The 13520-nt window shown below is 39.3% G+C and overlaps 1 protein-coding gene across 5 annotated transcripts in view; it reads left to right on the top strand.

Annotated features, from left to right (window-relative positions):
* Nucleotides 1-12365, top strand: part of CDK6 (cyclin dependent kinase 6) — a 240253-nt gene extending 227888 nt beyond the window's left edge. For 4 of the 5 annotated variants that reach the window (XM_038556823.1, XM_038556824.1, XM_038556825.1 and 1 more), the window contains exons 7-8: nt 2059-2194; nt 7598-12365. In XM_038556823.1, coding sequence (XP_038412751.1) covers nt 2059-2194; nt 7598-7744 — 283 coding nt within the window. In that variant the 3' untranslated portion in view covers nt 7745-12365. The remainder of the gene's footprint in view (nt 1-2058; nt 2195-7597) is intronic. The other variant, XM_038556826.1, reaches the window with a different exon arrangement.
* The last annotated feature ends 1155 nt before the right edge of the window (nt 12366-13520 follow it).

Genomic DNA, 13520 nt, shown 5'->3' with positions numbered 1-13520 from the left:
TGTGTGTCTCTGCCTCTCTCTCTCTCACTGTGTGCCTATCATAAATAAATTTTTAAAAATTTAAAAAAAAATAAAAAAAATAAAAAAAAGAAAGAAAGAAAGAAGAAAAGAAAAGAAAAGAAAATCTTTTTTTTTAATTTCCAGAGTGTCTAAGTTGTGGAAAGCCACTGACCTATTAATATTTCTGAAGAACCTCAAGTCACACACCAATAGGACACAGTTCATATTTTTAGTGTGGTAGTGATGCATTGCCTGTGCATTTTAGATTAATAACATTATTTTCCTCATATGATAATGAATTATCACTGTAAATCATGATTGTTAAATAAAGACACTGAGGCTCACAGAAGTTAAGTAATTTGTCCTTACCTACCAGTAAGTGGTAGGTGCAGAATTTGAACCCAGGTCTGTCTTTTCCAAAGCCTGCACTGTTTTTTTTTTTTTTATTTATGTTTTGTATTTGAATATAGTTGGCACACAATGCCTGTGCTGTTTCTGTATCACTTGATCCTCTCTCCATGTTTCTGATCCCAGAATAATTTTTAGGGGAAACCTAAATGATACTGTATTTATTGTTTGCTAACTTTGGAATACCCTAAGACAGTTTTGTAGCGTGCTTGGATGGGTCAGTTAATCATCTGGCAGCTTTAGATTTCTGCTCAGGACATGATCTCAGGATGCTCAGGTCTGTGCGTCTGGCTCTGTGCTCAGCATAGAGTCTGCTTGCCCTCTCCCTTTGTTCCCCTGCCACTTGCTCACCTTCTATCTGTAAAATAAATAAAATATTTTAAAGTAAAAAAAAAAAAAGTTTTGTAATATAAAATATATATAAATTAAATTTGATTTGATAAATTATAAAACCATTTGCTGCAGATTAACATACCTTTTAGCCTCCTTTTTGGTCTGATTCTAATGTATGTAATTACATACATTAATGTAATTATGTTTGTTCCCCTGCCACTTGCTCACCTTCTATCTGTAAAATAAATAAAATATTTTAAAGTAAAAAAAAAAAAAGTTTTGTAATATAAAATATATATAAATTAAATTTGATTTGATAAATTATAAAACCATTTGCTGCAGATTAACATACCTTTTAGCCTCCTTTTTGGTCTGATTCTAATGTATGTAATTACTGTTTGGGGAATTAATTATTTAACCAAAAGTGCAACCAGATTTATGTGTTAATGAATCATGCTAGATGAGCATCATAAAAACATGTGAATATGAGAGTGTTAAATCAGAACACAAAAAGCACTCTTGGGCACAAAGGAAAATATATGCCCATGTGGGCCTCCTTGGAATATATAGGTCCTATTCTGTCAGTATGTTAGGACTTACTGGTAATATAATATTTCCTATTTCTGTTTGTTTGTTCCCCTGCCACTTGCTCACCTTCTATCTGTAAAATAAATAAAATATTTTAAAGTAAAAAAAAAAAAAGTTTTGTAATATAAAATATATATAAATTAAATTTGATTTGATAAATTATAAAACCATTTGCTGCAGATTAACATACCTTTTAGCCTCCTTTTTGGTCTGATTCTAATGTATGTAATTACTGTTTGGGGAATTAATTATTTAACCAAAAGTGCAACCAGATTTATGTGTTAATGAATCATGCTAGATGAGCATCATAAAAACATGTGAATATGAGAGTGTTAAATCAGAACACAAAAAGCACTCTTGGGCACAAAGGAAAATATATGCCCATGTGGGCCTCCTTGGAATATATAGGTCCTATTCTGTCAGTATGTTAGGACTTACTGGTAATATAATATTTCCTATTTCTGCATCATCTCATACATTTAGTATCTGCCACCAGAGTGATCTCTTAGGTCTTCCCAGTAAATTTTACAACTCTCTGAGATCGTCCTCTAGCCTGTGTTCACTATATTGCAGTAGGACGGAGATGAGCGTCCTGCCGATCATACAAGCGAGGAGCTCCCTTGGCTCTGTGTCCCCTGCCTCCTAGACTTCACCATCATCCGGATTTTGGTGGGAAAATAGCTTCAGCATAGCAGCTAATGCGTATGTTCACACATGGTTCTTTTGTAGCGTAATTGGACTCCCAGGAGAAGAGGACTGGCCTAGAGATGTCGCCCTACCCAGGCAGGCTTTCCACTCAAAATCTCCTCAACCGATTGAGAAGTTTGTGACAGACATTGATGAACAAGGCAAAGACCTCCTTCTGGTAAGTTCATGTGGTACAAAGTTGTTCATATGGTGCTGATGAAAGACATGATCTGTCCACTGGGTGGTCTGCTGGGTGGCAGGCACAGTATCAGGTTCAGCATCATGTGCCACAACACACGGGGCAGAAGGCCATAATCTCTCTGTAGCTTTCATTTCCACACCTGCAGCAGTTGGTGGCTTTTGATTCTGGAATGTCTTCGTTTCTTTTACACAGAGAAAGGATCTGATCCACACACTTTCAATCTGCCATCTTTTAAATGTTCATTTGAATGCAGCCTTTGAAGCCTCTCAATTCATCTAGACATATGCTTCCAATAAGGATTGAATGTGCCATGCATATATAAAATACCTCACTGGAAATAAGGACTTGTATTCTGAGATTGACACTAGTAATACTTGGCCTTATACATCATTCCCTATACTTAGAGGACAGAACAATAGATAGAGGAGTGTACGTATTGAGCTACTCCTGGTGTTCAGAACCCAATGAGTAATGAGTATATCCTTTAACTACTGACCAACAGCTTTTGCTATCTAGCCAAGAAAGTGCTCCTGGACCTAGATGAGCTAGTGCTCCCATTTTGTCAATGTATTCTAAATTTCAGATAGAGACCTAAGAGTCTGTGGGTTTTTTGTAGAAATATTATACTTTAGGGAGTGCCTAGATGGCTCAGTTGGTTGAACATCTGCCTTCAGCTCAGGTCATGATCCCAGGGTCCTGGGATTGAGCCCCGTGTCTGGCTCCCTGCTCACCGGGAAACCTGCTTCTCCCTCTCCCTCTGCCTTCCGCTCCCCCTGCTTGTGCTCTCATAGAGCCCAGCCAGCTCTGCTTTCCTCTTCCCTTCAGTGCTTCTTTTCAGTAGTACTATCTGCTCCCCTTAATTGTGGCTGGCCCCTTGACTATCAGAACTGCAGCTAACTCTTGGATCCTCTCAGCTCCAACCCCCACTGCTAACATTTGCTCTATTAGCATCTTCTACATTAGATTCCTAAAAGGAAGAATGTGGCTGATCTACCTCACCTTCTTGCCAAGCTGTGATGAGTTGCTGCCCCAGGCCTGGTCACCATTCCTGGTCTAGTCAGCTATGCTGGGAGATGGGAGGGATGATATGTTAATGAAAATAGGGCCACCATCAGCTTTCCTTTTCAGCAAAGGAAATGGAATGCAGTTGAATGGAATGCTTCTCTTAGAAGAAGATTCTGGACAGGCAGTCACAATGACAGTTTTCATAGTGAAGCATCCCACTCCTACAGCCACTGGGACACCCAAAGACAATTCAAAGTATCTCCTAGATCCAACATCAGTAGAAATCACCAAGAGGAGCTGAAAATGAAAAGATAGCAGACAAGGCCCCTTGCTCATTCAGTGTCTTCCACTAGTGGTGATGGCCTTCAAAGTCAGACCACAGAGTAGCGCTAAACTAGAGAAGGAGCAAGAAACAAAGAAGGAAAGGAAACAAAGAAACTACCAGGAAGAGAAGGAAGAGAGTGGACAAGAAAGAGATTAGAAAAACCAAAGGAAAGGAATAAGAAGCAGACCCAGAGACATCAGGATTGGAGGAAGAAAATTAAAGCATAATAATCCATGGGCATTCAAGGAAAAGACACCCCAACACCTCAAAGCTCAGAACCCCCTTCAAGTTCTCACTATTTCCTGCTAGAGGTACACAAGATAGAACTATAAAACAAAAGAAAGAGAGCTGTGCGGTCCCAGCCAGGCATCTCAAACCCCAGCAGTACTTGTCGCCTCTATTACAAATTATTTAGGAAGGATGAAAAGTGAAAGGTATTTTAGAAAGTTGTTTTATTTAAGAAACATCACTTAAATGGTTGAGCACTTCAAGAATTGTCCTTTGTTTTATCTCAAAGAAAAGGCTGACACTATAATGCCTCAGCCATGTATGTGCAGATACGTACACTGACATTTATAAATGCTCTTACACGTACATACAAGTAGTACACAATAATAAGACAATTCAGGGGGAAAATTATTTTTAGCAACTGAAACCTACCCATCTTTATAAGTTTTATCCCCTTCATTCTGGTTAACTTGAGAAGCTGAGTACTTATTCCAAATGTAATGCTCTTGCTGAAAAAAGTTTGAGAATTTTCTGCTGTTTTCAGAGCCTAGGATACATATTTGGAGAGGGGAGGGTATTCCTTGGATTAGGCTATTTTTGCTACATTACAAACCCAAAAGTCTCACTAGCATACATCAGTAAGCGTTTATTTCTTGCTCGTGGCTCTGCAGATTGGCAGAGACAGCTTCCCTGCAGCCTGTAGGTCAAGTACAAGTGTTCTCCATGTGTCTCATTCTGGGACCCAGAACAAGAGGGACTTTGGCTCCCTGGAGCATGTTTTTCTCACAATAGAAGGTGGATGCCCCTAGAAGGGCAAGCATAAACACAGTGGCCCCATGGCCTGGCAGAGGCTTGGAAGAGGCACCCTGCTGCTTCTCCTCACATTCCATTGACCAAAGCAAGTTCTGTGGCCAAGGCCAACTCTAATAGAGGAAGGAATACTCCTCCTGTGAAGGCAGGGATGGGAAGGAGGAGGATATGTGCTGAAAAATGATCCAATCCATCATAGTATACAACTCTGGACTAAATAGCAATTCCAAAAGCTCATTTTATCAGTCAGTTGTTTGGCAAGTAAATTAGATTTTCTCAGAGAAACAATATTCTTAAATAAGATTTTGAATTATTTCTAAAGTCATCCAATTGCTCAGTTGAAGTAGAACAATGATAGAGCTTATCCACCATCTCTAACAATATTTCTATATGACATATAAGGTATTAAGATTTCCAACCTGAGATTCTCACACACTTCCACGTTAGGCTAAGGATTTCTCCTTCTCTCCACCCAACTTCCCATCTCTAAGCCATCAGGATAACTGTGGGGACAGGCTTCCTCCCAGACAGTCCCCTAGGGACATGTCTCTATCCTGAGCGTATTCCCACAACTTTTTTTTTTCTTCGTTCCCATGCCCTGGAGATTAAACTGGTCACTTCTTTTTCTAATGTCACTATCTAATTTTCTCCTTCCTGGACTCAGGGAAGACAGACCAGGCTCAAGGATTTTGCCCCTGCTCTTCTGTGCTGAGAAAATACAGCCCATGCAAAGCTTTTTCAAGATGTTTATTGCTATTAGAGACAGTAGGACCATTCTACAACCATCTCTTTCCTCTGCTTGCCCTTTGGTTCTTTGGTTTTCAGGAAACAGACACTATGAGAGACTGGCATCCAATGACATCCAAGGCCTGGTGGGCAGTTCAGGAGAAAAAAAGTTTCAGGGGACCCAAACATTGGCTTGGAAGTGTATAGAGAATATAGAATTTTCTACTCATGAGTGTTTTTCTAGGTCCGTAGCATCCTACGAAATGTTAGAGGGCATCCTAATCCAGATAGGACCTGACTGTGACTCTGAGCCCCTTGAGGGCAAAGACCCAGGTTAAATAGAAGAGGTCAGCATAACCGTGGTATGTGCCATCTTTTGATTACAGAGAGGGCTGAAACTGATAGACATTTCCAATCCCCGGCTCACTTCAGTGGGCACTGCATCACAAGGATGGAGGGGCTGGAGGAGCTTCTCTGCTACTTGTGTGTTCCTGGGCAATGGGGGGGGTCTTAGTCATCCTTCACTCGTGCTTGCCACCTGCTAGGCACTGTGGAGGTGTTGGTGGAAGGACAGGAGGCGGATGTGAGGAACAGGATTACCTGGGGGCAGAGTGGAAATGGAACTGGGGTTAGGGAAGCATTCTGCGTAATTGATGATGAATGGGCACTTGGGGAGCAGAGACGGCTGCTCCAGAGGTTCACCTTCACCCCCTCTCACCTTCCACCTGCACTGGAGTTGACAGCCTACTGGAGAGTTCAGTACCTGAACTGAACCTGATGGACGTTGCTGCTGCCCATATGGCACCAGCACCGAGACTTGACTAGAGGAAGGTGTCGCTCCCTGCAGACGGTGCAGCCCCGGGGGCAGGGTGCATGGCTTGCTGGCAGATCCAGATCCGCAGCACCTGGGTTTTAGCCCTTAACTTGCCACCTCCTTGGTAGAGAAAACCTTTATTTCCTGGCATAAAGTGTTTTTCCTTTTTTTGTTTCTTCTGTTGTTATTTTCTTTGGGTTTTGATGTTAGAAATCCTGATGTCAGAAACTATTTCTATCATGTAGTCATGAGCCATTTACCCCGTTCCATTCCCTACTCACCAGTAAACATTGGGGAAGAGTAAAAAGTTCAGGTGACATCTCTGACTATAGCACAAAGTTTGCTAGCATTAGAAAAATCACTACCTAAATAAGGTTGTATACATGCTACAGTAACAATACCTTTTAGCAACTCCTGGGTGGCTCAGTGGTTGAGCATCTGCCTTCAGCTCAGGTCATGATCCCAGGGTCTGGGATCGAGTCCCAAGTCGGGCTCCTTGTGGGGGATCTGCTTCTCCCTCTGCTAAGTCTCTGCCTCTCTGTCTCTCATGAATGAATAAATAAAATCTTAAATATATATATATATATATATATTTTTTTTTTTTTAAAAGGACATAGTATGAGTTGAATAGAAAGCCCGGGGAGCTAACAGTCCACAGGCCACTCGAAAGCTGTTGCCTCTTCCTGAAGAGCAGTTTATACATCGAAGACATACATAAGATGGCTATTGTCTGCATTTTGTTTAGTTTCCCTTTTTTTTTTTTTTTTTTTTTTTTTTTTTAAGATTTTTTTTAGGGCAGCCCGGGTAGCTCAGCGGTTTAGCGCCACCTTCAGTCCAGGCCCTGATCCTGGAGACCCGGGATGGAGTCCCATGTCGGGCTCCCTGCATGGAGCCTGCTTCTCCCTCTGCCTGTGTCTCTCTCTCTGTCTCTGTGTGTGTGTGTGTGTGTGTCTGTCTCTCATGCATAAATTAATAAAATCTTAAAAAAAAAATTTTTTAGAGATTATTTATTTATGCATGAGAGATACACAGACAGAGAGGCAGAGACATAGGCAGAGGGGGGAGCAAGTTCCCTGTGGGGAGGCCCAGGCCCCCAGGATCAAGCCCTGAGCCAAAGGCAGATGCTCAACCTCTGAGCCACCCAGGCATCCCCTTTTTTTAGAAGATTTATATATTTATTTGAGAGAGAGAGACAGGGTGATCAGGGGAGGGGCAGAGGGAGAGAAAGAATATCAAGCAGACTCCCCACAGAACACGAAGCCTCAGGCTGGGGCTCAGTCTCACCACCCAGATCATGACCTGAGCTGAAAGCCAAGAGTTGGCCACTCAACTGACTGAGCCACCCAGGCGCCCCCTAGTGTCTCCTGAGTAGACATTCATTCTCATTGTAGAACCCCAATCCATAACTTGTAAACACATTCTTTAAATGGACATGTTTTAAGTCAATCGATTATTTTTTTCTTTATCACAGAAGTGCTTAACATTTAATCCAGCCAAAAGAATATCTGCCTACAGTGCCCTGTCTCACCCATACTTCCATGACCTGGAGAGGTGCAAGGAAAACTTGGATTCCCATCTGCCGCCCAGCCAGAACAGCTCAGAGATGAACACAGCCTGAGGTCCCAACTACCACCTTGAGCTGATCACCCGAAGAACACCCTTGGGGGCTGATGCCATCCCCCCCACCCCCACCCTTGAGTAAGCCCTGGCAGAGCTGCTGAGGATCACTGGCTGGGGACCTTCTAGTGGCCATCTTCTGGACGGGCTCTGCTTCTCCATGGAAACCGCCTAGTTTACTGTTTTGAAATCAATGCAAGAATGATTGCAGCTTTATGTTCATTGTTTGTTTGTCTGTCTGTTTGTTTGTTTCAAGAACCTGGAAAAATTCCAGAAGAAGAGAAGCTGCTGACCAATTGTGCTGCCATTTCATTTTTCTAACCTTGAATGCTGCCAGTGTGAAGTGAGCAATCCAGGCACAGCTGAGTTATGATGTAATCTCGCTGCAGCTGCCCGAGCCTGATTCGGTACTTTTGAGCGAGAGTGTGTGTCTGTGTGTGTGTGTGTGTGTGTGTGTGTGATTCTTGAGCTCTTAAAGTGTTACTTTCTATAAACAAGAAGAATAATTGAATTTTAAAGACTCAAAGTGACCTATAAATAACTGGTGTCTGTTGACTAAAGGTGATTTACCAGAATGGGCTTCTCGAATTAGAAAGTTGAACCAATGTCCTCAGAATCTCTTTTATGGCCAAAAGTAGTAAATTTGCTAGCAGTAAAAGATTCACTATCTAGATGAAGTTTTATACACACAACAAAAGGAAAAAAAGGCTAGTGTCTTTTAAGAGACATGTCTTTTAAAGCATAACATTCTGTTTACTCTTCAAAAAGCTGAATTTACTCCTTATAAGTCCATTTTAACCTGTATTATATGCTTTATTGTTTCTTTTAAAAGATACCCTATAAGCTTTTTCTTACTTGCTATAGATTTAGGGAGTACACCTCAAATAGGTAAAATTGTCAAAAAAAATTTAGAGAAAGCCTTTATTTCCTGATTTAAAATCTATTTCCTTTTTAGGTTTTGTTGTTACTTTATTTTGGTTTTGATTTTAGGAATTTGTCAAAAACTGTTTCCTGTTCTGATTTGGATAGTAGTTCTGACTAGAGACAGGAATACCATTTAACTTTTCTCTATTACACTGTACTTTTTCTACTATGCACTGCCTTGTTTGCAAAGTATCCATCTTATCTATCCCCCAGGGCCTCTAATATACATTACTACCATTAAATAACTAATAACAGATTGCTTAAGCTTTTCCCATGCACCTCTTTCTTGCTTTCTTTCAATGAACCTTTTGTAAATAGAGTCAGATTGTGGCTTATGGCTCCAGTTGTGTGATCCTAACAGGGTCCTGAATGTTCTTGCTCTGATGCGATCTTCCTACCTAGCATTCATTGTTGTTACCTAAGCAGTGAGTAGAGGACTGGTTCTTCTCTATCACCAGCACATAGATTAAACTGTTACTTAGTGTTTTATGATTTCTTAGAATATGTTGTCAGTGTAGAATCAGAGGGGAATATCTTTAACTATTTTTTAGAAATATATATTTTACTCTATAAAATGATCTTTTCTCCATCCCAAGGCTCTGCTTGTTTCTAGTGCCTTGTGCATACTCCTGCTCTCTGCAGAGCCAGCCTGACCTGGGCATTGTGAACAGCTTTATTTTTGTCTCTTGCCATTTTCTCTACTGTTCTTTATATTCCATGTCATCTCTGCCTTATATGTGGTCAGTGCTCGAAGACACAGAGATTAAGTATCTTTTTGGAAATTTAGCTGTCTTTGCTCTCTGACTCATATTTTCAGTGCATGCAAGAGTTAGACCATGTTTAGAGTTAGGGTTTTCAAAGAATGAACATTGCCTCCCTCAGTAGAAAATGTTCCAGATGATGTTTATATATTGTCGAGCCTTACTGAATCCTTCACAGCTCAATACTCTATACTACCATCTTGAACGAGAGAAAAATTAGGAGACTTTTCTCCTTGCAAGCTTTTTGGGTTGGGAATTACTCTTTTTTTAATATATATATTGTTTAACATTTTTCTGACCCAGTAACTTGAAGAGCAGGAAGATTTGTCTAAAGCCAGATAGGAATGAGAAGATGGGCCATAAGAATGCATAATGCTTTTCTTCATTGTTGACAACGTTGATTATGTTTTGTCATCACTGTAAATGCTTGAGATATAATGAATCCAGAGCATTTGGGGCAATGTCTCCCCTGGAACAGTGAATATACTGCCTTAACTTTGATCAGGGGTCAAAATACAAAGACATTTTTGCTGGGGCCTAGAAATTGAATTTTTAAACTCACTGCACTGATTTATCATGTGCTTTTTAGTTAGTATCCATGGTTAGAGTGGACATAACTTGCGTTCTTGCTTTTTTTAAGTTTTTCATAAGTTCTCTCAAGAAAAATGCAGCTGTTCTAAACTGGAATTTTTCAGCATTCTTGAGAATTTTAAACAAGTGGAGCACTCCACTTTATTTCTAGCATATGCTTTAGGTTCATTTCTCAGTAGTGTTTATGAAGAAAACTTAAAGCACAAACATTTCAGCATTGGATACTTGGCAAATTATCCTTGGAGAGGCAGCAGGAGGAGGGCACCTCGGCCTCTCTGAACTTAGGAGTCTGACCCCAGATCTTCCACCTGTGGTTCTTGGAGTTGAGTGATTCCCCTCTTGCTTTATGTATTTTAAATCTGGGCTCACCAGTTCTGAAATTCAGATCCCACACAAGCACCCTTGCCATTAGGGCACTTGGAAGCATATAGCCGCATAGGAGTTTACTGAATACAGCTTATTCTTCTGTGACGTATGGTTTCAAACATTTTTGCCAAAAGCCAAGCAGTGGTTAGCTGAAAAAGTCATACTGCCCCAGGATTATACTGAAGCAGCTATAAGCAGTAAAAATACGATGTCAGATTGAAAATCACGTTTGCATTTCTTACTGAGGACTGGTCCTGGAATGTGCCTGATAGTTTCTATATGATAGCTGTTCTGGTGGCCCAGGCATTTTGGAAACTGTTGTGCGGAGTAGAGTTCTAACCATCCCTATTAAGAATAAAAGAGAAACCTGTCCATTTCAGCATCATAAGCTATCATGGCAAAGGTAAAAAGGCCCCAATTTTATAACCTTAAAAACAGAATTTCCAAGAGCTTGTAAGAACCTGGTGTGTTGGCGCCTCCCACTTTGTCTCTCCTTTAAAGTAGATAGAAACCCAAGAAGCAAAGAACCTGTTTTGGACAGGAGCTCCGAGCCATTTCATCCCTCTGTGTTCTCATGATTTTCTCTCAGGAATCACACACTAGAAGAGCACACTTTTCATTTAGCCCAACATGTGTTACTAAAAATAGTTCAAAGTATTTACCTAAGCATAGAATTTCATCTTCTTTGTTTTAAGTTAAAAGGAAAATTTTGGAACACATGGGATATCTTAAAGAAAATTTGTACCACTTTACTGGAGGTTTATCATTTGACTCCAGAATGCGGTACTATCCATCCCAATGAAAAAAAACTAAATAGTACCAAACATTTTGAACCTTAAATTATGTATTAAAGTTGAGCTTTTAACTATAGCTGCTTCTCTTAAAAAGTGGTGTCTATTAAAGTCAATAATGGCAATCCTCATTCAATTATGAAAATTAAAATCATGTAAGCTTCCTAATAGCACAAACTAAATATTAAAATTCTTCTCTTCAAAGAATCACTTCTTTTAAATGACAACTGGACTGTTTTTATGATAAGTACAAGAGAGAGTGTCTCACATTTTTCAAAAGCAGGCTTTTGTTGCATAGTTGGGTCTAGGAAAGAATAACATTAAGTTAATAAGCCACTATAATTACTTAATTATGTTGGTACAGAAACTATAGAATATTTACCTTGGAAAGAAAATGTTGAGACATTAGAAATCCTTAGGTATTGGTAGAATTCAAAAGAATGCATTTTTACATTGTGACACATAGAAACAGTGTATTTTATAAAAATAAAAATGTGGTGTGATTTCTAAACCTTTTAAAAGTCCTAAAACAGTGGACAACGGATAGAGGAAATTCAGGAGAAAAATGAAGGTATTTCAAAGAAGGATAGTTTCAAAGTTAGATATATTTTGAAGGATATATATTTATTAACAAATATATTGTAAGAATCTATATTAAAGTCACCTTGCAACTGAAGTTGGTACATTCAAAAACATGTTTTATGGAAAAGCTGTTCCAAGCAGTTGCCATTTCAAAGGGTGGCCTGAGCACACTAAACCATCTGTATTCCTTTCTTATTTCATGAGAGGAAGCAGCTACATGAAGCTACACTCATTATGCAAGCCTAAGAATGTTCACTGTAAAGAGAAATAATAATATGTTTTTAAAAGGCACATATTTCCTATTCCACCAGAATTTTTTGGAAAATTGTGAAGCCCAAATCATGTGCATTCAATACATTCAGATATTAGAAACATAGCTACATGCTCTTTCTCCACCATGGAAACACTTCTTGAGGCTACCAAAAACCTGTTGAGCAATTAAGCCCCCCAGATATTGAATAGTGGTGTTTTCCTCAAAAGCACAAGAAAATAGCATTTTCACTCATCAATGCAATTTTCAACCTAATTGTGTTACATACCTATATCTCAAGCATTTCTAACTTGTACTTTTTCAGAAAATAAACCAACATATTCCTTTGGCCTTTTCTACCATCTGATGTTTGTATACAACAGAAATGGAAAAGGAGGAGTCTGATTTTTCAATGTTTTCCTTTTTCTCAATTTGTTTCTGTTGGTTTTAATGAAGTACGAATCAGCTTTTCAAAATGTTTTGTATTTCTTAGCATTCCTGGGGAGTTTAGATAAATGAATGAACTTCCATTGACATATTTATGTTTCCTTGATACTGGTGCTCTGGCCTTTAAGAGGAAAACAAAAGCCTCTTGAAAATTAATACAGGCTTTTTTCAAGCATCTACATAAATGTTTTTACAGTAATTTGAAGGTTATAGGGTAGGAAAGGGAGACGATTTTTCTTGCAAATGTCCGTTTTAAAATTCACTGTCCTGTTTCATTCTTGTTTTATTCCATTATACTCCACAAGGTGGCACTTTTGGGGGTGAGGGGGTAGGGGAACAATCTGAGCAAGGCTAAAGAGGTACTTCTGAAGACTTGGTTCTAACTTTATTTTTCTGTATATATTCTAGTCTTGCTTAGCCCTTGTTTGTCAGAATGATTAATAATCTTCATAACATTCTGGAACCTCAATATTTTAGCTGTTAGCTAGGTTCTGAACAATTGTCTGCAAGTAAGTTCTTCTTGAGAATGAAGAATACACCCATTTTGATCATTTAAGTGCATACAGGGAGCCAAGCCAAGGCATGGTATTTTTCAAGAAGCATTTTTTTTTTTTGAGGTCCCTAATTACCTTACTGTTGCAGGTGTAGAAGCTTCAAAGATGGACAGGCTTACTCATTAAAAGGCAACACGCATCTGTGACTGGGATAGTTTTGTTAGGAGTGTAAAAACTCCTCCAAGTGGCCTCAGCCAAAATACCTATGCCTCTGTTTGCTCTTTTCACATTTCCTCCTATGATGGCCTTTAGACATTGATTAAAATTGTAAATCCTCATTTAAAAATCAGATGAGTAGCATAAGTAACATTGGTGTTTAAGGAGACAAAACTATTTTTTTCTGAAGAACTGCCATGCCAAAAAACAGAGCCCTTAAATTCTAAAAGACCCGGTAATATTTTTTTTTTTACATCTGTGTGATCACAAGTGTAAATTCACAAGAAACTCTAATATTTAAAAAATCCTCTCCCAGCATATGAGCATAATAATCCAGGAGGAGCATATTTGCATA

This window comes from Canis lupus, chromosome 14, assembly GCF_011100685.1.
Source record: "Canis lupus familiaris isolate Mischka breed German Shepherd chromosome 14, alternate assembly UU_Cfam_GSD_1.0, whole genome shotgun sequence".
In the NCBI taxonomy this organism is placed as follows: Eukaryota; Metazoa; Chordata; class Mammalia; order Carnivora; family Canidae; genus Canis; species Canis lupus.
Note: the sequence above shows the minus strand (reverse complement) of the source record. Positions and strands in the feature narration are given on the sequence as shown.